The sequence below is a fragment of the Leuciscus leuciscus genome (assembly GCF_965113295.1).
Source record: "Leuciscus leuciscus genome assembly, chromosome: 4".
NCBI lineage: Eukaryota > Metazoa > Chordata > Actinopteri > Cypriniformes > Leuciscidae > Leuciscus > Leuciscus leuciscus.
In genome coordinates this window covers 13,872,857-13,892,195 of record NC_138728.1, presented here as the reverse complement: position 1 = coordinate 13,892,195, position 19,339 = coordinate 13,872,857, and the positions used below count along the sequence as shown (strand labels likewise).

General features: G+C 42.7%; 1 protein-coding gene across 12 annotated transcripts in view; it reads left to right on the top strand.

The window, feature by feature from the left end:
* sox5 (SRY-box transcription factor 5) overlaps positions 1–19,339 on the top strand; it is a 213,073-nt gene that overhangs the window by 176,158 nt on the left and 17,576 nt on the right. For 11 of the 12 annotated variants that reach the window (XM_082168111.1, XM_082168121.1, XM_082168117.1 and 8 more), the window contains 4 exons: positions 1,018–1,190; positions 2,489–2,557; positions 11,043–11,169; positions 13,409–13,494. In XM_082168111.1, coding sequence (XP_082024237.1) covers positions 1,018–1,190; positions 2,489–2,557; positions 11,043–11,169; positions 13,409–13,494 — 455 coding nt within the window. The remainder of the gene's footprint in view (positions 1–1,017; positions 1,191–2,488; positions 2,558–11,042; positions 11,170–13,408; positions 13,495–19,339) is intronic. The other variant, XM_082168114.1, reaches the window with a different exon arrangement.

The following is a 19,339-nucleotide window of genomic DNA, read 5'->3' as shown; positions in this document are numbered from 1 at the left end:
TAGGGTTTATCATATTTCCGAAAGCAATGAATTCATGCACACATTTTTGTTGTATGACTCATTTGATGCTAAATTAAACTAAATTAATCTCTTTTAAAAAAACCCAGTTTAAAAATATTTAACTAAATATTTAAATTGAATATAAAAAAAAAAAAATCTAGATAAACCATTCTGACCCATCCCTGGTATGAGCAACAGGGTCTCGGAAAGAAAGCGAGAAATAAAGATCACTTTGATCCCTCTTTTCTCTGGAAGACTCGTCAGTTTTCACACAAGGCCTTCCCTTGTCCCATGCCGGCTCGGATGCACACCCTCTTGTGAAAGCCCAGTCTGGGAGCTGTTAAGGGGAGCTGCAGGTTTATTTTTCCAACTGGCCGCCTGTGACAGTTGCCTTTATTGTGCATTGTTGAGTCTGTGTGTGTGTGTGTTTGTGAAGGGGTTACAAATGGAGCCTACTCTCACCTTCCTGCCAGGGCAAAGGGTCAGGTCAGCTGCAATGACTCCCTTCTTTCTCTAGCTTTCTTCATCATCTGTTTTTCCCTGGTGAGGAATGTGGCCCCTCAGAAGGTAGAGGCCGAGAACAATGGGGGATTGTGGGCTGTGCAGACGTGTGTCTGTGTGTGTGTGTTTTAACGCAGATATATGACCTCAGACACACAATTGCACACACATGAACTCATTAACAGACGTGCTCATTTGGACATTTGTACGCTTTAGGGGTTTAGCACACACACAAACACGCACTCTGTTTGATTGGTGGTAGTCTGGGGTAATACCGCAGTGCAACGACATCCTGTCGAGTGATTTAGTCTTCCCTTCTTGCCGTCTGCACTGGGGCTGATCGTATGTCAGAGCGTTCTCATCTTTAGCCGAGGTCGGAGGTCAGCTCATGCTAAATGTGTAGCGACGGCTAGGTAAACACCAGGGCGATAGCACATCTCAGGAGGAGCACATCTGGGTGCAAGGCTTCCTCGCCTAGCTCTTTGACCTGTGGCCTGTGCCCTTTAACCCCTGCAGGCACCCCGGACAGCCTGGCGGAGAAAGAGCGCCAGCTGATGGGGATGATCACGCAGCTCAGCAGTCTCAGAGAGCAGCTACTGGCCGCCCATGAGGAGCAGAAGAAACTAGCCGCTTCGCAAATCGAAAAACAGCGCCAGCAAATGGAGTTGGCGAAACAGCAACAGGACCAGGTTAGGACTTTTTCGTCATGTGTTTCATCAGTTATGCAAGAGCGGGATAGGCTAATATATTGTTGATATAAATGTTTAATGATAACATGAAAATTAAATATAAAAGTTCAAATAAACACTTATTTCACACAATATGTCCTCAAAAATGTTTGTGTGGTTAAATTGGCCTGGTCGTCTAATGCAGGTCCTAACTAGGCAAATAATGCAATAAAGCTTGGTGTTGTACCCAATGAAATCTCATCCTGAACCACTTAGCTGTATATTAATCGATTACATTGTTCTGATAGGCTGTAATTTTGTCACTTTGCAAAGCATTCTGCTGTTAGAAAAGACAGGAAAACGCCTGATGCTTGAAACTTATGTCATAATATATTTTCTAAATTGACTACTTGATGGGTTAAGGAAGCCCTGTATATTAGGCTGGTTCCAGGTTCTCTTGACCCTGCTCATTTGTTTCTTAGGGGGCATTAACATAAAATGCTTTTTTGTATTCATAAACGGCTAGATGAAGCACATCTTAATGGAACAGAATGCAGGAGTCTTGAGACAAAGGTTGTAAAAAAAATAAATAATTATAGCTGATGTTGCTTTAAAGGGGATACATTTTTTGACTGGGTTTTTCCGACACTGTCAGGATGTTAATTAGAGCACCACTGTAAAATTATTCAAACAAAAACAAATTAGAGAAAGATAAGCTAGTCAGCCTCAGTAATAATATATTATGTTGTTGGATAACTAGTAAATTAATGACCCATTCCTTCCTATCATGTCTGATTATCCCACTGTTCTGGAAATTTAAATAGTACAGAACAGTGTTATCAGTGAGTGAACATGTGTGGTGAGGAGAGGTATGGGTGTGTAACATTCTAACGTTCTTTACTTTGAACCACATTGACAAAGAAACCTTCTGTGTCTCCTTCCCCCCCTATAAGTATGTGTGTAGCGTTTAGGTCCCCTCCAGCACGCAGGCAGGAGACTAAAGGTGTTTGCATACAGAAGTGTGTGCTTTAGCTTTGTTGTGTGTATAGTTGCTTCTGGGGAGCTCAATTTTACAAAAGAAAACAGATCAGTATTAACACATACACCAACACACCCCTGTACACACACACACATAACGCTCCAGGACTGGGCGCCACTCCTTGGTAAATATGTATGAAATACAAAAGCATACTCAAGAGCTTCAAACACAGTTAACAGTCACCATACATGCATGTGACCCCCCCATCTGAACAAATAATGTCCTCTCTTGTTGGAAAAGAGTTTGACGTATGTGACAGTTTGACATGTTCTATCCGCAGATTGCACGACAACAGCAGCAACTTCTGCAGCAACAACACAAAATCAACCTCCTGCAGCAACAGATCCAGGTGAGTCTTAATATATATATATATATGTGCATGTCCACTTGTAGACTTGTATATATGTTTTGCGTTTATGCTTTTGAACAGATGTTTGTGAGATGTCGCAGTGCGAGTCACTTGTCACCATGACCGCGGGGTTTCATGACTAGTCCACCAATCAGCAATCAACCCCCCAATGACAATCAGCCAATCACAGACAAGCATCAGCACTGGTATCCAGAGTCCATTCTCGTAGTCCTTTTTCTAGAGCGATTAAAATGTAGCTACACAAACGAAGACAAAGGTTGGTCCAAAGGGTAGGAAGCAACACCTCTCAATCCAGAAAGCTCAGGTGAAAAAATTCATCCAAGATTACTGACGGATTTAAGAAACGTTGATTATAAATATAATTATATTTATTTTAAACTTTCACAAAAAAAATAAAACACTAATTAAGAAAAGACTGTTGCCCCAAATGTGTGCATGCTGCATATTTTTATAGATTATCATGCAGTTAGCTTAGCAATGTTAACATTTGGAAGCAATTCTCCCATGCACTTCGAATAACATAGACAGTCTGTAAATGAATGTTTTTCAAAGATTTTGAACAAAGCTTTTAGGTTATAGCATGTCAGCTGCTAGCTATTTGTGTGGTCCTCAAAGTAGCTGCCTGGATGAAGAGCATTTTCAAATCCTGTTCAAATCACTTAACAGGCTCCATTTTGGTAAATATGCTGCCTATATAGGTAGTAAACAAGCAGCGCTATATGTTTTGGAAAAGTCTGTGTATTCAATCATATCAACTCATGCAAATCAAATTGTTGGTATGATCATAGATCTTTTAAATAAGTGTGTAGGTAATGTCCTGATGGCTGGTAAAGAAGCATGTGGAAAACTAAACAGAGACACTTTTTGATGGGTTTGTCCCAGCTGACTTATACATGGGGCAGAGAGACACTGGCCTGCTTTGTGTGTGCAGGTGTGAAGCGAATAAAGGCTTTGTGTGCAAGAGGAGATGAGATGATTCTAATTTGGTTGAAAAAATGAGACTTAGCCTTGAGAGGGACTCCGGCAGTTTTGGCCAGGAAGCCACATCACACTGAGACTATTCACACACACACACACACACAGAGAGAGAGAGAGAGAGAGAGAGAGATCACTGCCGTCCGCTGGACCCCTGCCATTCTCTTTTAGTGCCTGTGTGTGTGTTGCAGCTGTGTTTGCTTGTGTGTAGTATGTTCATACTACACAGCTTAGCCTGAACATGTGTATGTGAGACTTATCTGTGTCTATTTCAAAATCCGCATCAGCTCATGTCCTTATGTGTGTTAGTAGCAGCTGTGTGTGCGTCAGTCCCCAAAACACGTCCGCTTGGGTTTTTCTAGCCCCGCTCGTCGCTCACAGAAACAAAGCTTCTTTTTCCCATGACTTTGCAACCTTTTCCCAAACAAGCACTTCTCCATTCAGCCTAGTGGAACAATAGTTTCTCACAGTCAACACGGAGGCGGAGGAGGGGGGCGAGAGGAGGAGACCCTTGTTATGGACCAATCATATATTAGCCCTAAATCACCTCCTGAAAAACACACATTTGACTTGTGTCTAACACACAGGCCGCTAACATACTCTGAGCAAACGCATGCGTCAGAGACAAATATAGCAGTCCTGAACTTTTAGAGTACATTTAGAGTTTATTACATGACGTTACTGAGGTCAAGAGAGAGATTCCATGTCCAAAAGAAGAAAAATAAGCTTCAAAGTCAACATGAAATAAAAATGTACCCTATTTACCTTTTTAATACAACTTTCCTGGTCTTATTTTGAACAATTATTCAGTACTTGTCATTTGAAACAACAAAAAAGTTTTTTTATAATTTTCCTTTTTGGCTGACATCTTCTCTTTGACATCAGATTATTATTTTTATTTTTATTTATTTTTTTGCAATTCAATCCTTATCCTCGTCAAATAATCAGTTTTACTGAAGTAAAACTTAAGTCAAATGGATTGCTAATGCTGTTTCACTTTGACTTTACAGCGAAATCCCTGTAGAACCTGCATGGACTTTTCAACTGAAGTCTGTTCCTGTAGCACATTTAAAACTCCTTGAAGAGTTAGTTCTCTCCTGAAATATGCACACACAGTTAACACATATATACCTCACAGTGTGGGGCCACTTCTTTAGGCTCTTGGGGGTAACATGCATACACACTCTTTCATTCTTATTAAAGCTGTGTCTCAACTCAGGACCCCTGACAGTTATCAAACCAGGAAGACAGGCTCTTTTGGATGAAAGAATCCTCCTGCCGAGAAGCATGAGGCATGAAATGCAGGATACATATAATGCATTTCCATGCGTAACGAGAGGTGTAATGTTGAGAAAGGCCTGTGGGCGCTGTGACTGGGAGCTGCCCACTGGTACAACCTCCTCCTGAGCTCCGCTGTACTCTTAACACTTTCCCGCTGTCTGTTCGCTTTTCTCTCATTAGCAGCCTCCTTTCAGCAAACCTACTCCGGCTCTGCGGGGCATCGCGCTGGTGTTAGAAAATTTCCGCTACCCAGCGCAGGGGCCGGGATGAGGCTCCTCCGCTGTCAAAGTGGTAGTTAACGCAAGTAGCCAGACCTCCCATGAGGAGCTTTTTTTCTTATATATATTTTTTTGACTAATTTGACGTAGAACGACAGTCATTTAGCACAAAGGCATTAGCCACAGATAACGAAACGAGCACTGCTGTCGCATGTTTTAGCTAACTAACTAGTTTAAGTCTTTAGACACGGTGGCGACAGAAATACGACATGCTGCTTATAAAACACATATTAGAGTCAACCTACATTTCAGGAAATCTAACCTAATAAAGAGCTTCCACGGCAGTTCCTTACACATGTCAAACACAGCATGATTGCTTCATAACTCAATCAGACTCATTTGCCATGCGTCAGTACCTCCTTGAGATAGTAAATTCATTTTCCCACGGAATGAGAGTTAAAAAGAAAACGGTTGAGCGTTAGCTCATCAGAGTTAGACCAGGTCCTGTGCACAGGAGCAGCTAACCCAATTGGCTGTGTAATTGTTTAATTTGTCTCATTATACCTAAATGAATGTAATTGGTGTTTTTCCTGCATGAAGTGGCCGCACTGGTTGTGTGAACTGGGCTTTGCGCAGCACTGCGGATGATAATGGGGATCAGGGGGATTCTCCCAACACATGTTCCCGATTGATATGAGCACTCGCCTTATATTATTAAGGATATTTCAGGTGGCATTTCGGAGTTCTTAAAGTGAAGTATGTCGTTTCTGCTCAATTAGCACTATCAGTTGTTTATCCTAAAAGTTACGTTCGTAAGTTCTTGTGCCATCTGTAAGTAGACTTTGACTCCAGCTTTATAATGACATTTTGACATGGTATAAGTTTTACAGCAGATGATTGGACTTAATTAGACACATATGAAGAAAAGGTAACCCTGTATACCTCCCCAGGAAGCAGTGGACAGAAAATAAGGAATATTTGTGTCTGTGTGCATATTCGGATTGTATACCTGTTCAGTTTCCCTAGAAAGAAAACAGCGAGGGAGAGACAGGGAGAATAATGTGCCAGACAGATTTGTCTAACATGCTCATTCAACTCTTATTTGTAAGTAAAGGATTGCCAGAGGATCAACAAGACAGAGAATGATGAAGGAAGTTCAACCTTTAAAGTAGGCATGCAGAGAAAATTCTCCAAAGTGCTATGTGCTCAACAAGGAAGCCGAAAGGAGAGAAATTAACAGATACAAAGTGTTATTCGTGTCCATTTCCACCTCTACTTCCTCTCCAACCACAGAACAACTGTGTGTTACCTAAGCGACTGGCCCTGAGAAGCATATAACAGCCTGGTGTGTGCCCGTGTATGCGTGTCTTCATGTGTTTGAGTGTGTGGGGAAGGCTTCTCTCAGCCCGGTGGTTGGCAGCTAATGGGAGCTATTTGAGGAAGGACACACAGGCAGAGGAGCAGATGGGCCCTGCGTTATGCCCACCTACAGCGGGCGGCTGACGCACCTCCTGCACTCACACCTAATGGGGGCCTAATAAAAGGCTGGCTGTCCAGACACAGGCTCGCCACTCAATTTCATTAGCCGCTAATCAGCCAAAGGTGCCCTTGGCTCACGTAAAAAGACCGTTCGCTGGAAAAAAATGAGAGGCATACTTGAAAAAAAAAGAACGAAGAACATAAGTGAGAAAATGGACATGCGTTAGTGATTGGAAAGAGCAGGGTTGTTGTTTTGGTGGGGTTTGAAAATGCCACGTTTGTCTGGAAACCGCGATCAGGCATGGAGAAGAGAGATCAAGCATTAGGGGTGAAGCCATGTGACCTTGAAGCAACTCTTTATTGGTCTAGACTTCAAACCCCACCCGTTTCCCCCTTATATAGCGCAACAGTCTGTTTCCGACTGTAATTATTTTCTATTGAGTATTTGATTTTTAAGGGTATTGTATAACGACAAACCTAGTGTGAGAGGCGAGATTAATAATATATGATTGTGTGGCCACAAGTCAGTGTGATTTTTAGCTTGATTAAAAAATAAACCATGTTTAATTCCAAAATTCCTGGTCTATAACTGCATTGCCCATAATCCTAAAGAGAGCTATCAGATAAGTTGTTGTTACCATGGAAAAGAACAGCGAAAAATAACTCAGCAGTGAACTCCTATGAAGTACACTCCCTACATCCTCAGGTAACTTTATTGCAAAAATTATTTGCAAAAATAAACTTTCAAAATATTGTACTTTATAAATATAATCAATCATTATAATTCAATATTTCCAAGTTTTTGGATTACATCATTTGAAGTGCTTCATGGCATGCATAATTCATTGCCTCGTAAAAGACACTTGTCTTTTACTCTAATTTGTAAAAAAAGGTATTTAAAAACTTAAGATTATAATGTTGTCACTCATCTCAGAGTTTGTTGGTTTGGCTGAAATCCCAATGGAGGAAATAAAAAAAAAAAATAAAAAAAAAACACCAAAGTTGCTGAAACAGCAGAGACAGTAACTGTTGCGCTCTATTAGGTCCCTGATAACACACCTCACAATTGTTGTGAAGTAACACTCTCGTGAATGTGAGATAACATTGGCAGCTTCCTTTTTTAGCCATCAATGTTTAGCCAGGTATATAATAAGCCGACACACTTAATAAAAAGAAGCAGGAAGTAGATCCATGAATGCAAAAACTGTCTGCACGTGTTTGTTTGAGCGTGTGCGCAATCTCAATCTTATTCACCAGGGACAGTCCTTTCGCACTGATGCCTGCACCAGACTGGCAGTCGTCGCAGGCACTCTGTAAAAGTTAATGGCCTATGCCCACGTCCACGGGGCTAATATTAAGTGCCAGTCTGCAAGTATAGTACGTGTGTGCTAACGCTGCTATCCAAGCGCAAATTAATTATTAGTTATATGGCTATGTGTCCCCTCTTCAGTGCGAGGTCACTGAGGCCTGCCTTTAATTGCCGGAGCATATGGCTGGAAACAGATTTTAGCGGTGGGACTCGTTCTTAACCACCGTTCTTGCACACATTCTCAGATGTGTGCCATATTGTCAATGCTGGCAGCTATTGTTTCACTCATTTACTTCTTAGAGCAAATTACTCCCTAATAATAGCTCTACCTTAGAGTTTTTCTCTCCTCCGTGCCAGCAAACCTGTTCACACTGCATATGTTAATTATCTGCACATCTTCATTATGTTCAAAAAGCTTTAGGTTCAAGCTGTGCCGCCTGGCGAGAGGCTCTGACTCAGTTTTGTGCCAACTTTCCACTTTTTCCCTTTCCATTTGTTTCTTTCAACATTTTTTCCTTGCTCTTTCACTCTCAAAATCTCGCTCTTTTCTTATAAACTAAGAAAGTTGCAAAGTTAGCCACGCTCGTGTGTTATCCTTTTTTCCTTGTCCGCCAGCTATTTTTTCTTACGGGTAATTAGAAGGTTTTTAAGATTCTAGTTGTATTTGCTGTAGGTTTATATTTATATTATCTATTTATAAATAGTTAAATAGTACAAATAAAACAAACATAATTGATCTTAACTGTCTTTATTGTGGAGCTGGTCAATAAGACCATTCACGAGAGTATTTTTGTTTCATTTGAAAACCAGAAGCATCATATTGTTTTTAGATGTCAGTTCTGAAACCCATTTCCGACCCAATTATCTGACAGACTCTTCTGCGTTCTCAAAGTTTTTAAAAGCTTTTCAAGTGAGCCATTCTTCCGATCAGAGAGTTCAAAGAGCCAGAATGGAATTCCTCAGCCAGCTGTTGTCTGATTAATAAACCTTTATAGAGCTTGCAGCTGGAGTTGACGCTTTTGTCATAAGCTTTCTGGAATATTCAACAGTTTTAATAGTGAGTTATGACAAAGACAATAAGGGAAGTCCTCTATTCGTGTTTGGGTGTGATGGGGTGTTGCAGCCCCTCAAACAGTGTTTTCCCTAAACTATTATTAGTTTAGCGGGGACCAATCCAATCCCTACAGTTGAGGCACGTTGTTCCAGTTCAAGAATATTCTCCCCAATCCTGAGTCCACTTTGTTTCAACGTCATGTGTTCCTGTCCCCAACCAATGCAAGAGATGTTTTACAAGCAATGCTAACTGTTCAATGCCTTCAAATTTAAATCTCCTTTGAAAGCAACTGTAAAGTTCAGTCCTTTTGTTCTCTAGTTCATGATACATGTCAACTGAATGCATCAAACTGCATTAACAGGGCCTGAAAATGTCAATATCAGCCTCACCTACTCTGCGTGGGTAATGCTATTTACTACGTTGATTGAATAGAGAACAGCATGACGGGGTGTTCGAACGCTTTGAGGAGATCCACGAGCCTTTAATTCCATATGCTCCCACACACACTTGCTTACATGTCTATGCTTTTAAGAGAAGAGCGTGTGATTGTAATTTGCCACAAAAACACTCCATGCTCAAAACCACTGGAGAACAAACACACGCATGCGCGTTGGCTAGCACATGCTATTGTGTCCACAGAGCCTTAGCTCGCACTGAGAAGACGCAGGCAAAACCAGAGGAGCATATGTCCAATTAGGACTGGAAGTTAGAGCTGCACCAGCCCGTGGGGGGTCCTGTCGTAACGCAACTATAAAACGACACTGCCTCCTGATCTGGGAACAGGAGGCCTGCCGTTTGTGGTTAACCAAAATGGAGGAATGATTGCTCTGTGGTTGGAATTCAAAAATCCTCAGACATGCTACTGAGACTTAAGAGAATGAGATAAAAATAAAAGTTTAACCTCTGTTTATCTTAACATGCGACTGAGATAAACTGCCTCCTTTCCTCTTAGAGCATGTCACTTTCATATATAGACGATTGTCACTTTTGGAGCCTTTGTGTTTTTCTCGTCAGTAGAACCATCTGTCCTCTTCTTCTTTGGGCCTGTGTCTCAAGACTCTCCCTTTGCCAAAGTCTCTGGCTTGTTTTTTTTCCTCTTTCCTCCCTTTTTTAATCCTGGAAACCTTGTGAAGTGGTGTGGCGAGGTGCCGAGCATGGTGCTCTGCAGAAATGGAGGCCAGCTGTTGCCAGATCGTGAAGAATCTCCTTTATGTGACAATAAGTCAAGGGGACCAACTATCCCAAAAGTCACCCGTCCATATCTCACTTGTCCTCAGGTGACAGTTGCTGGACAAGCACAGTATTTGAAATCACCCTAGTAATAAACTGGCTAGAGAGGTGCATAGTGTAGCCAGACATAAAGGTACACACAGTGTACACACTGTTAAGTTTCAGGAGTGACAACCTCAATTAAATGTGGGAGTGAGTCCCCTAAATTATAATTCTGTGTGTACGGAACACAAATCTCTCCCGAAAATGCAATTATTGACACCATGGAGCATCTCGTGTGTTTGGTGTCCGCTATTCTGACTAAAGTAATATTACAGTAACAACAGACTTCTTGTGTTCAGCAATTTTTGATGGAGATGTCGTGTTTTGTTTATGCTTAAAGGAGTGTTTTAACATGCATCAGAGATGTATCTCTTGTCTGTCATCTCTCATATCTCTCATTGACGTCATTAACAACTAGTTGTTCAGTTTGACTCCATTCAGACTGTGTAGAATTTTTGTTAATGCGGTTGTCACTACTACTTAACTTTCAGGAGTTAATTTGGTTGTAGAATGTGTTTGTCACTAAAAGGTGAATTGTCAACCGAATTTAGCTGCAGTGTGAAGGTCGCCAAAGTGTGGTCTACCTTGCAGCTTATTCCTTATCCACTTAGACAGGAAGTCTAATCAACATGTAAAGCAATTAACCACCGGTTGTTCTGCCTTCATAATCCATTTAGGTGAAGAAAATATCCAATAGATTTGGACCAATTTATGTCCAAAATGGCCTCAGATGGTCAGTGATCAAACTGTGGGTGGTTTGAAGCTGAGGCTAGGACTTTGGTTGAAAAGATTTCTTCATAGTTGACCTACAGTATTATGGCTAGACTCTTTGTTCATGACTAACATCATAATTGCTGTCTCTCTCTATCTCTTCAGCAGGTCCAGGGTCAGTTGCCTCCGCTGATGATACCTGTGTTTCCTCCAGATCAGAGAACTCTGGCGGCCGCTGCAGCACAACAAGGATTTCTACTTCCTCCAGGGTTCAACTACAAACCGGGCTGCAGTGAGTATTAAAGCAGCATTTCAGTGATGGGTTGTTAAATTAAAGACTTCAGTCTAGTTTACTGTTCACACTAGAGATTTCAAACCAGATTGCTGAAAGCGGAGTCTTCAACCCAATGTTGGGCAGCATCTCCCTCCTGTCTGGTGTGTTATTAAGATCAGCCAACACCACTGATGCCCATCATCTCCCGCACATGACAGACTCTCAGACTAGACAAACTCGCTTGCTTTTGTGTCTCTGTATTTCTTGTTCAAAAGTAGGAACAGGAAAAAAAAGAAAACTTCCTCTGGGGTTTGTGTTTTTGGCCGTAGCAGTCCAACTGTGAAGCAATGTGTTGTTTACCGCGAGAAACGAGGCGGCAAGTGCCAGCAGCGCAGCAGCAGAACGCTCGCGCTCTCACGGGGGGGTAGAGTGACCTGCCCCAGGTTTCTTCATATTAACACGGGCGGCCGCCAGAACACGCGTCCAGTACGCCTCGCACACGCCTCCGACTCCTCTCCAACTGTACGCGTGCACACAAACATTGCATAGATCACACACTCGCACACACTCTCATAAACGCACATCTCCCTTGTGAGACGGACCGGTCCGCATCTCCAGCTCCGCCCACTGCGCTTCACAGTTTCCCAAACAAGTCCCCCCACCCTCTTCCTCCTCCCAACGGCCTCCCTCCCTCCTAACCATAAACCCTCTATTTCAATTACAGCCAGCAGCACCATCAAACCCTGCCCAAAATTTCAATTACGCATGTCATTTAGTTACCATTACAGTGCTTGCTCACGGGGGAGGAAGCCGTCGTTTGAACCCTCAAAACCAGAGAGGAAAAAAAGGGGGATGAAATCCCTCTGGTCGCAGGGTCTGGACTAAGGGGATGCTGGTTCCCACCCATTGCTCCCCGGAGCCAGGCCACGGAGCTCTTCCAGTCAGTCTGAAGATACTGCCTTCTCGCCAACAGCAACATGTTTGCTTTTCTTAGTTTTGCTCTTTTGTTACAGCTGTACCCAGGAGAGACATAAAATAGCTGGAATATTTGTATTTGTTTAGGGACTGAGAGAAAGACAAGAAAAAAAGACAAAACACACACATCTCCCCAGAATACATCCTTGAATTGGGTCCAGGGCAATCTTTAACTAAGCGGATGAGTTTTTTTTTTTAAGCGGGGGGGGGGGGAGCAGTGTATGGGAAAAATATTTTGGACTGACTGATAGGAGCGTCTGGTTTATTGCTTACTGAGACAAGGTCCGACTTCCTCTACAAACCCCTTTAACAGATACTCTATAGTCCCGGGCTGTATCCGCTGCCTTATCAACAAGTGCATTTACGTGCACTTTAAAAATTTCATTTCAGTTGTACTAAAGCAAAAATATGTCTTTTTAATAAAAAATGAACATTTATTAATGTACTTCCATCAGATGCCATTCCAATTCTGCCTTACTGCATGCACAGAATGGTGGGATATCATTGGCAAAGGGCACATTTATGCTGGCTTTAAAACACGACCAGACATGCACTCCATAAATCGCTGAGTCTTTTAAAATAACAGAATGATGGTGTCACTTTTATATGATATATTTCAAAGGCCATCTATTTGGGCATTGAGACATTTTCTCCCCTCTGTTCTTCCTCAGAGCGCTTGTATCCAACTTCTCCTCCCTTTTTGGCCGACATCATTCCATTGTTCATCACGCTTTGCACTCAAAAAACTGCAGAACCGATTTGAGAGCACACTCGTGGTTTCTCATGTCACAGGCCTTTTCAGCGCAACGCTAATAACCCCCCTACCTCCTCTAGCCGAACTGGACTGACCTTTACCTCCCGGTCATGTAATTATAAAGCCCATATCTGCAGGTGGACGCTAATAACTCTCGCTATTCACTCCTCGTGTTCTGATTCATCTCTCCAACGCAGAGGCTCTTGTGCGGGGCCCGAGGAGACGGGGCGCTGACGTTACCTCGTTAATTACCGTCCTCTCCTTATCATGCCTTAGCCTTCAACTGCTATTGTGCTCGGGGTATTAGAGCTGCAGCCACACAATCAGCCTTTCATTAGAATGGAGGGGGGGACTTCACAATGGAGGTCTTTACCGACAGAAGAGAAAGCAGTGAATCTGTCGCTCCATCGAAGGAGAGGAGAGGGGGATGGGGCCCAGACCCTGTGCAGAAGTGTTGGATATCGAAAGGGTGATGTGTGAAAAAAAAATCTAAAGCATCTGACATACCCATAATGCTCTTTTCCTCAGGTGACCCTTACCCTCTACAGCTGATCCCCACAACTATGGCAGCCGCTGCTGCGGCAACGCCTGGCCTCGGCCCTCTTCAGCTGCAGGTAACGTCCATCTTGTGGTTTTGTTTGTGTGTATGTCCTTTTGCTGTGGAGATTCAGTCCATTTTTCCCAACCTCTCAAACAAAATCTCTTTTTCTTCCCTAGTTTTTCCCCCCCCTTTTTTTGTTTTGTGATCCCGATAGAGAACAACAATGCCCACTGTTCTCCCCAACTCTTTTCCTCATGCCAACTGCAAGTTGCCATAGAAATGGGCCTTTGTGAGGGGCCAGAGCCCAGAGAGAGAATGGCGCACTGCTGGCTCTGGGGTGCTGATATTGTTCACTGTGGAGCGAAGGGTACCATAGAAACTGTTTTAAGGGGGACAGAGCACAGAGGGAACAGAGAGCAAACACAAAAAGATATTATGGGCTGTCTGAATAGAGTCAAACCCTAATGCAGCCTCACTGTGCTGCTCTGAAACTGAAAACGCAGTAAACATGCGTCTCCACGTCTGTCCTTTTTCCTTTTCCTCCCTAGTTTGGTCTCTGGAAGGAGAAGAAAAGTATTAACGGACTGCATCTGATCCCCAGGTTAAGAGCCTGGCTGTTTGAAATGCACTTACCTGGGGACCCACACGGGCCCGGCCCTTCCTCTCTGTTACCTCTATTACCAATTAAAGTGACTGCCTAAGAGGCCAAACTCACCCTGCCACCATTAGCCAAACGTTAGATGCACATTAGAGTGAATTTTAACAGGGCATTGCACTTACGTGCACACATGTAAGGATTTGCACCTGCACATCTGTATCACAGTTTAAGCATCTGCAAGAGGTATAAATGGCTCTCACACATACACACTCGATCAGAAACAGGTGGTATTCCCAGGTGGCCTCTGGATAACAGGTAAATAAAACAGGATATTTTTTTCTGTTTTTTTATTTATTTATTTTATACTCTGTGTCTGTGCACTCTCCCCTCTGTGCTCCGTATGACTGGCTTACTGCAAGAATCTTGTCCTGTCTGATTTTATCTGCTTCTGAGCTTGTCTCCATATGTTCCTTCGTGTTAAGATTCAAAAAAATCCCAGATTGAACAGCTTTGTCAGCCGCAATTGGATTTTGCCAGAAAAACAACTGGAGAAAAAAACAACAACTTCCAATGCCACTGTTCTCTCATTCCATCCTCAAATCTCCCTTGCAACACACATACTCAGAGAGAGAGAGAGAGAGAGAGAGAGAGAGATTAGGGCTTTGTCACAAAGAAAATGATTTACTAAGGCTAACCTAAATACAGATGTCTCAGACAGAAGCACGTTGGATTTCCTCTGGGACAATCTGCGCATTTGCGCGTCTCATCTTCAGACCCCACAACACGATGAGAGGCCCAAAATATTTGCCTTGGTCACTCCACGTGCCGTGGTTTAGTAGTTTGTGCACTCAACCTGACGTGCTGAATCTGGCTTGCAATTTCTTGCCCCTCTTCTCAATGCACTTTATGTCCTCTCAACTATACTATATTTAAAATGTGATATTTTTTGTTTGTATAATACATATAGAGATCTAATAATGATTTCATTTAGTAGGCAGAATACCAGAATGACCACAAGCTGGCTTTGATGTATTTGGTTATTTACATTAATGCATTTGACAGATGCTTTTATTCAAAGTGACATACATTGCATTTATGGTATAGATTGTATCAGTTTATGCCTTCCCTGGGAATCACGCCCAAGACCTTTGCATTGCTAGCACCATGCTCTACTGGACTAGAGGAATGCTTATTTAAGTATGTTTCTATATATAAGTACAATACATATTCAGTAGGAAAATAAAGTGTCTGAAGTTGCTGTGCAGCACATCAACTGAAGGCATGCAGCATTTTGGTTACTTGCAGTGTAGACCGCTTTGTTGATTGTAATTTGTGGCGCATTATTGTAACTTAATTTTAACACATTGTAATTAGGCGCTTGCGTCCTGTGTAGTGTCAAAAGTTTTCAGAGAGATTCATTTTGTATAAAGTTATATTTCAACACACAAACACACTTGTAGATGCCAGACGGATGAAGTCACAGCTGTATGAGACTGCTCACCTACACACCGGCCATTAAACAAGTCCTCTAAGTGTATGTGTGTGCATGTGGTGAGTGAGAGGGAGTCATTGCACTAGGGGTCACTATCTTAAAGGTGTTTGCCATTAGTCACTGCAGCAGTCTTTAAACCTGGCCACAAAACCACTTTTCACAACTGCGGCCACAGTTCACACTGGCCTAATATTCCATAACCAGCTAAATTAACCTGCGTAACCCACCAAAACCACACACACAGAAGCTGAGGGACAGTGACTATGACTTTGTTGAAAAGTGGAAGTGGAGAGAGAGAGATAAAGAGAAAAATAAGAAAAGGAGGGGAGTAATAGAAAGGTACGAGCTGCGAGCAGCATACTGAAGAGGTATAAAGTGGGTCAATGGAGGAGGTCAGCCATCATATGTAGAGGCAGATGTTGGACCATATTGCACCGGATTACTGCAGCACACAGGAGAACGAGAGAGAGAAAGCGAGAAGGGAGACTGTATTTAATGCCTTATATCAGCCGTAAAAAATAGTACATGTATTTCCATTTGTAGTTCAAACCCCCAGTGATTTTATTATTTTGACGCCACTTGCATGTGTACGCACGATGATAAGCGCCGCAAATTCCTTTCAGATAGTGATCTGGTGGCATTGTCCGAGGACGATGAGGTCAGTGACACTGTTAATAGATAGCGGGGGCTGGATTGATCGTGTCCAGCTTGCCCTATCTGCTCCACAACATAAAAGCTTACATAACATTCCCAGTCTATCACACAATGAGAATGTTATTTTGCCTCAAAGCTTCCCACTAGCGGACCTAAAACCTGGACAGAGTACCGAGTCTCTTCCTTGACAATCCGGAAAGAAAGAAAATTAAGCAGAAAAGAAAAAAATTATCCCACCTCACAATAGATTTTAATTTAGCTTTTTGTATTTTTTGTAAACACATTGGTTTAGCACTAATTGACACTTAAGAGGGAGATTTCTTGGCAGCGGCTTCAGTCAGACGCAACTCATGTCAAAGTTCATCCTGCCTGGCGCACTAATCAAAATAGCACAGAACTTGACAGCCAGTGTTTAGTTAGCGCAAAAAAATAACAAGAATAGGAAGAATTGACAACAATGGAAAAAGCATGAGACGCACAATAGCCAGCGGTGACCAAAATGACAATAGCTTAGAGGATCACTCCGAACTGCTTCCATTTTGACAACAAAGCAAGATGGGAAAAGAAGCTCATAATCTGAGTAAAGCAGGGGATTACTGGAGAGCGAGAGATGTCTGCTCAGCCACATAAAGACACACAGATCCACTCCACTGGATAGTGCTGACAGCAGCCCGTCTTCCCTGTGCTCAGGGAGGGGACGGGGACTTAGCGAGGATGGGGTGGTGGCTTTGTTAAAACATGTGTCACCAACACTAATACTCTCCAATCAGCCTTACGAGTTAAAGCGCAAATGCCAATCTATCTCCTCTCGTCATCCTGCATATAGACACATAAAAACACACACACTACTTAATGGAGTCACATTTGACCCACTAGATCAGACAGGCCTGCAGCATTACGGACTGGCATTGGGATCTTTCTTGTGTGTTCGCCTTCTGTGTTGGTGGTATGCGTTTTCTTACCTTTGTTGCCTTAAACACACACACACACACACACACACACACACACAGACTTGTGGTTAGAGAATTAGAGCTGGCCTAATACTCCTCTGTGGGGATTAGCAAAGAGAGAGAGAGAGAGAGAGAGAAGCAAGGGGAGAAGCTTTTACAGTTCAAAAGGACGCAGCTTGACTGAAGGAGTCAAGAGTCCTATCAAATCCCTCACAGATACACCCTCCCCATTCAGCACCCCTGTGTGTGTGTGTGTGTGTGTGTGTGTGTGTGTGTGTGTGTGTGTGTGTGTGTGTGTGTGTGTGTGTGTGTGTGTGTGTGTGTGTGTGTGTGTGTGTGTGTGTGTGTGTGTGTGTGTGTGTGTGTGTGTGTGTGTTTTTGTGTAAGGCTGACATTTAAATTCCTCTGTTACATCCCCACTTTTGAGATCAACCACCCCTTCATCCCCCATTCTCGCTGCATGTGCATACGTGAGCCCGTGGGCACTCGAGGGGCATTGTGCTGTCACTTCCTGTTTGCTCACGTTGACGGCGGAGTGGCAGCGCTTTGAGCGTGTTCAGTGGCAGGCCCTGTTGGAAGTGAAGTGTATGTGTGTCGGTCTAGTGGTTGTGACTGACAAGAGCTGGCCCTGTAATAGAACTCAATTCAGAAAGAAAATAAAGCAGTCTGATGCAGTGGACCGGACACAGAGCATCTCGCCCTCTCACGCACACACACACACAAACACACACACAGACAGGGCAAGCTCCGACAGGGGCCGTATGTCACGCTCAGGCACACACACAACCAGGGGCCATGGTGGGAGTAATTGAACAGAAATGACCAACAAGAGCTTTATTTCATGTCCTGCTCCCCTGTGTGGACTACAGCTCACACACTGAGGTCACCTCCTGATCAAAAAATCCAAGAGAAGTGTGTGTGTGTGTGTGTGTGTGTGTGTGTGTGTGTGTGTGTGTGTGTGTGTGTGTGTGTGTGTGTGTGTGTGTGTGTGTGTGTGTGTGTGTGTGTGTGTGTGTGTGTGTGTGTGTGTGTGTGTGTGTGTGTGTGTGTGTGTGTGTGTGTGTGTGTGTGTGTGTTGAAGTGCTGTATGTCTGCGCACAACCTAAATGAAGAATAAAAATAGAAGAATCACCCTGTCAGTGTTCATTTTAAAAATAATGACTGACTGAGTGTACATTATCCCGATCATTACTAACCACATAAAGTATAGATTTGAGCTGAAATTATTTTATGTTAGGAAAAAGGAATACAAGAGCTAAATTAAATGAATTTCATAGGACAACAGTCGATTATACAGTTTAGCTGTGGAAAGCCGATCAGAATCAAATATTACAAATAGCAGTGTATACAGTAAGTACTTTTATTAGGGATGCACAATAATATCAGTGTATCAATAATATCAGTAAGGTTACTGTAGACATTTTTTTTTTTTAAACAGGCAAAATAGTGTAGATTTAATATTGGCCATCATATCGGTTGGCCATAGCATAAATATAATTCAATATATACCAGAGAATTTTTTTATTTTTTTTATTCAGTGCACCTCTACTTTTATGCACACAGTTAATATAGCAGTGTCCCTTTTTAAACAAAAAAAATCTGTACTTATTAACTTTATTAGCTCTCTGCGGTGCAAATTTAGGCAGATAAAAGCCAGTGTGAGTGGATGGAGATGTTCTGTATGGAGATATGTCTCTCAGCATGATGGTGTGTTAATCTCTGTGTTCTCATCTGATAGAAATATTTAATTCTAGCAGATACAGCCGACAGAAGATTGTGGAGAATGTGCTGTCGAGGTTGAGAGAGAGAGATAGAACTGCCATGGACATTTGCATAAACCAGTCTTTGTTTCCTGCTGGTGGCTGGCAGCCAGAGATGAACAGAAGGACGGAAGTTTTACTCACAAACAGCCATTCGCTTCCAAACCTTGAAGAGAAAAATACAATTTAAAAAACAGCCCGTCTCTGCAGCTACTGTAAACACAGATTTGGTTCCTCATATTTTCCCACAAATACAATAAAAAGCTCCCTCTCTCAATTCATTCTTTGCTTTCCTCAAACGTACTTGTTGCAGGAATTGCCCAAACCGCTCCGGGAATCAATGCAATGTCCAGCCACTGTACTGTCTACCTGTTACCGTAGAAACATTTGCTCTGGTCCACAAATACCCTGTGTAGAAGAGCACATCCCTGAGCTCCGCATTTAACAGTTGGGAGAAGTTATTG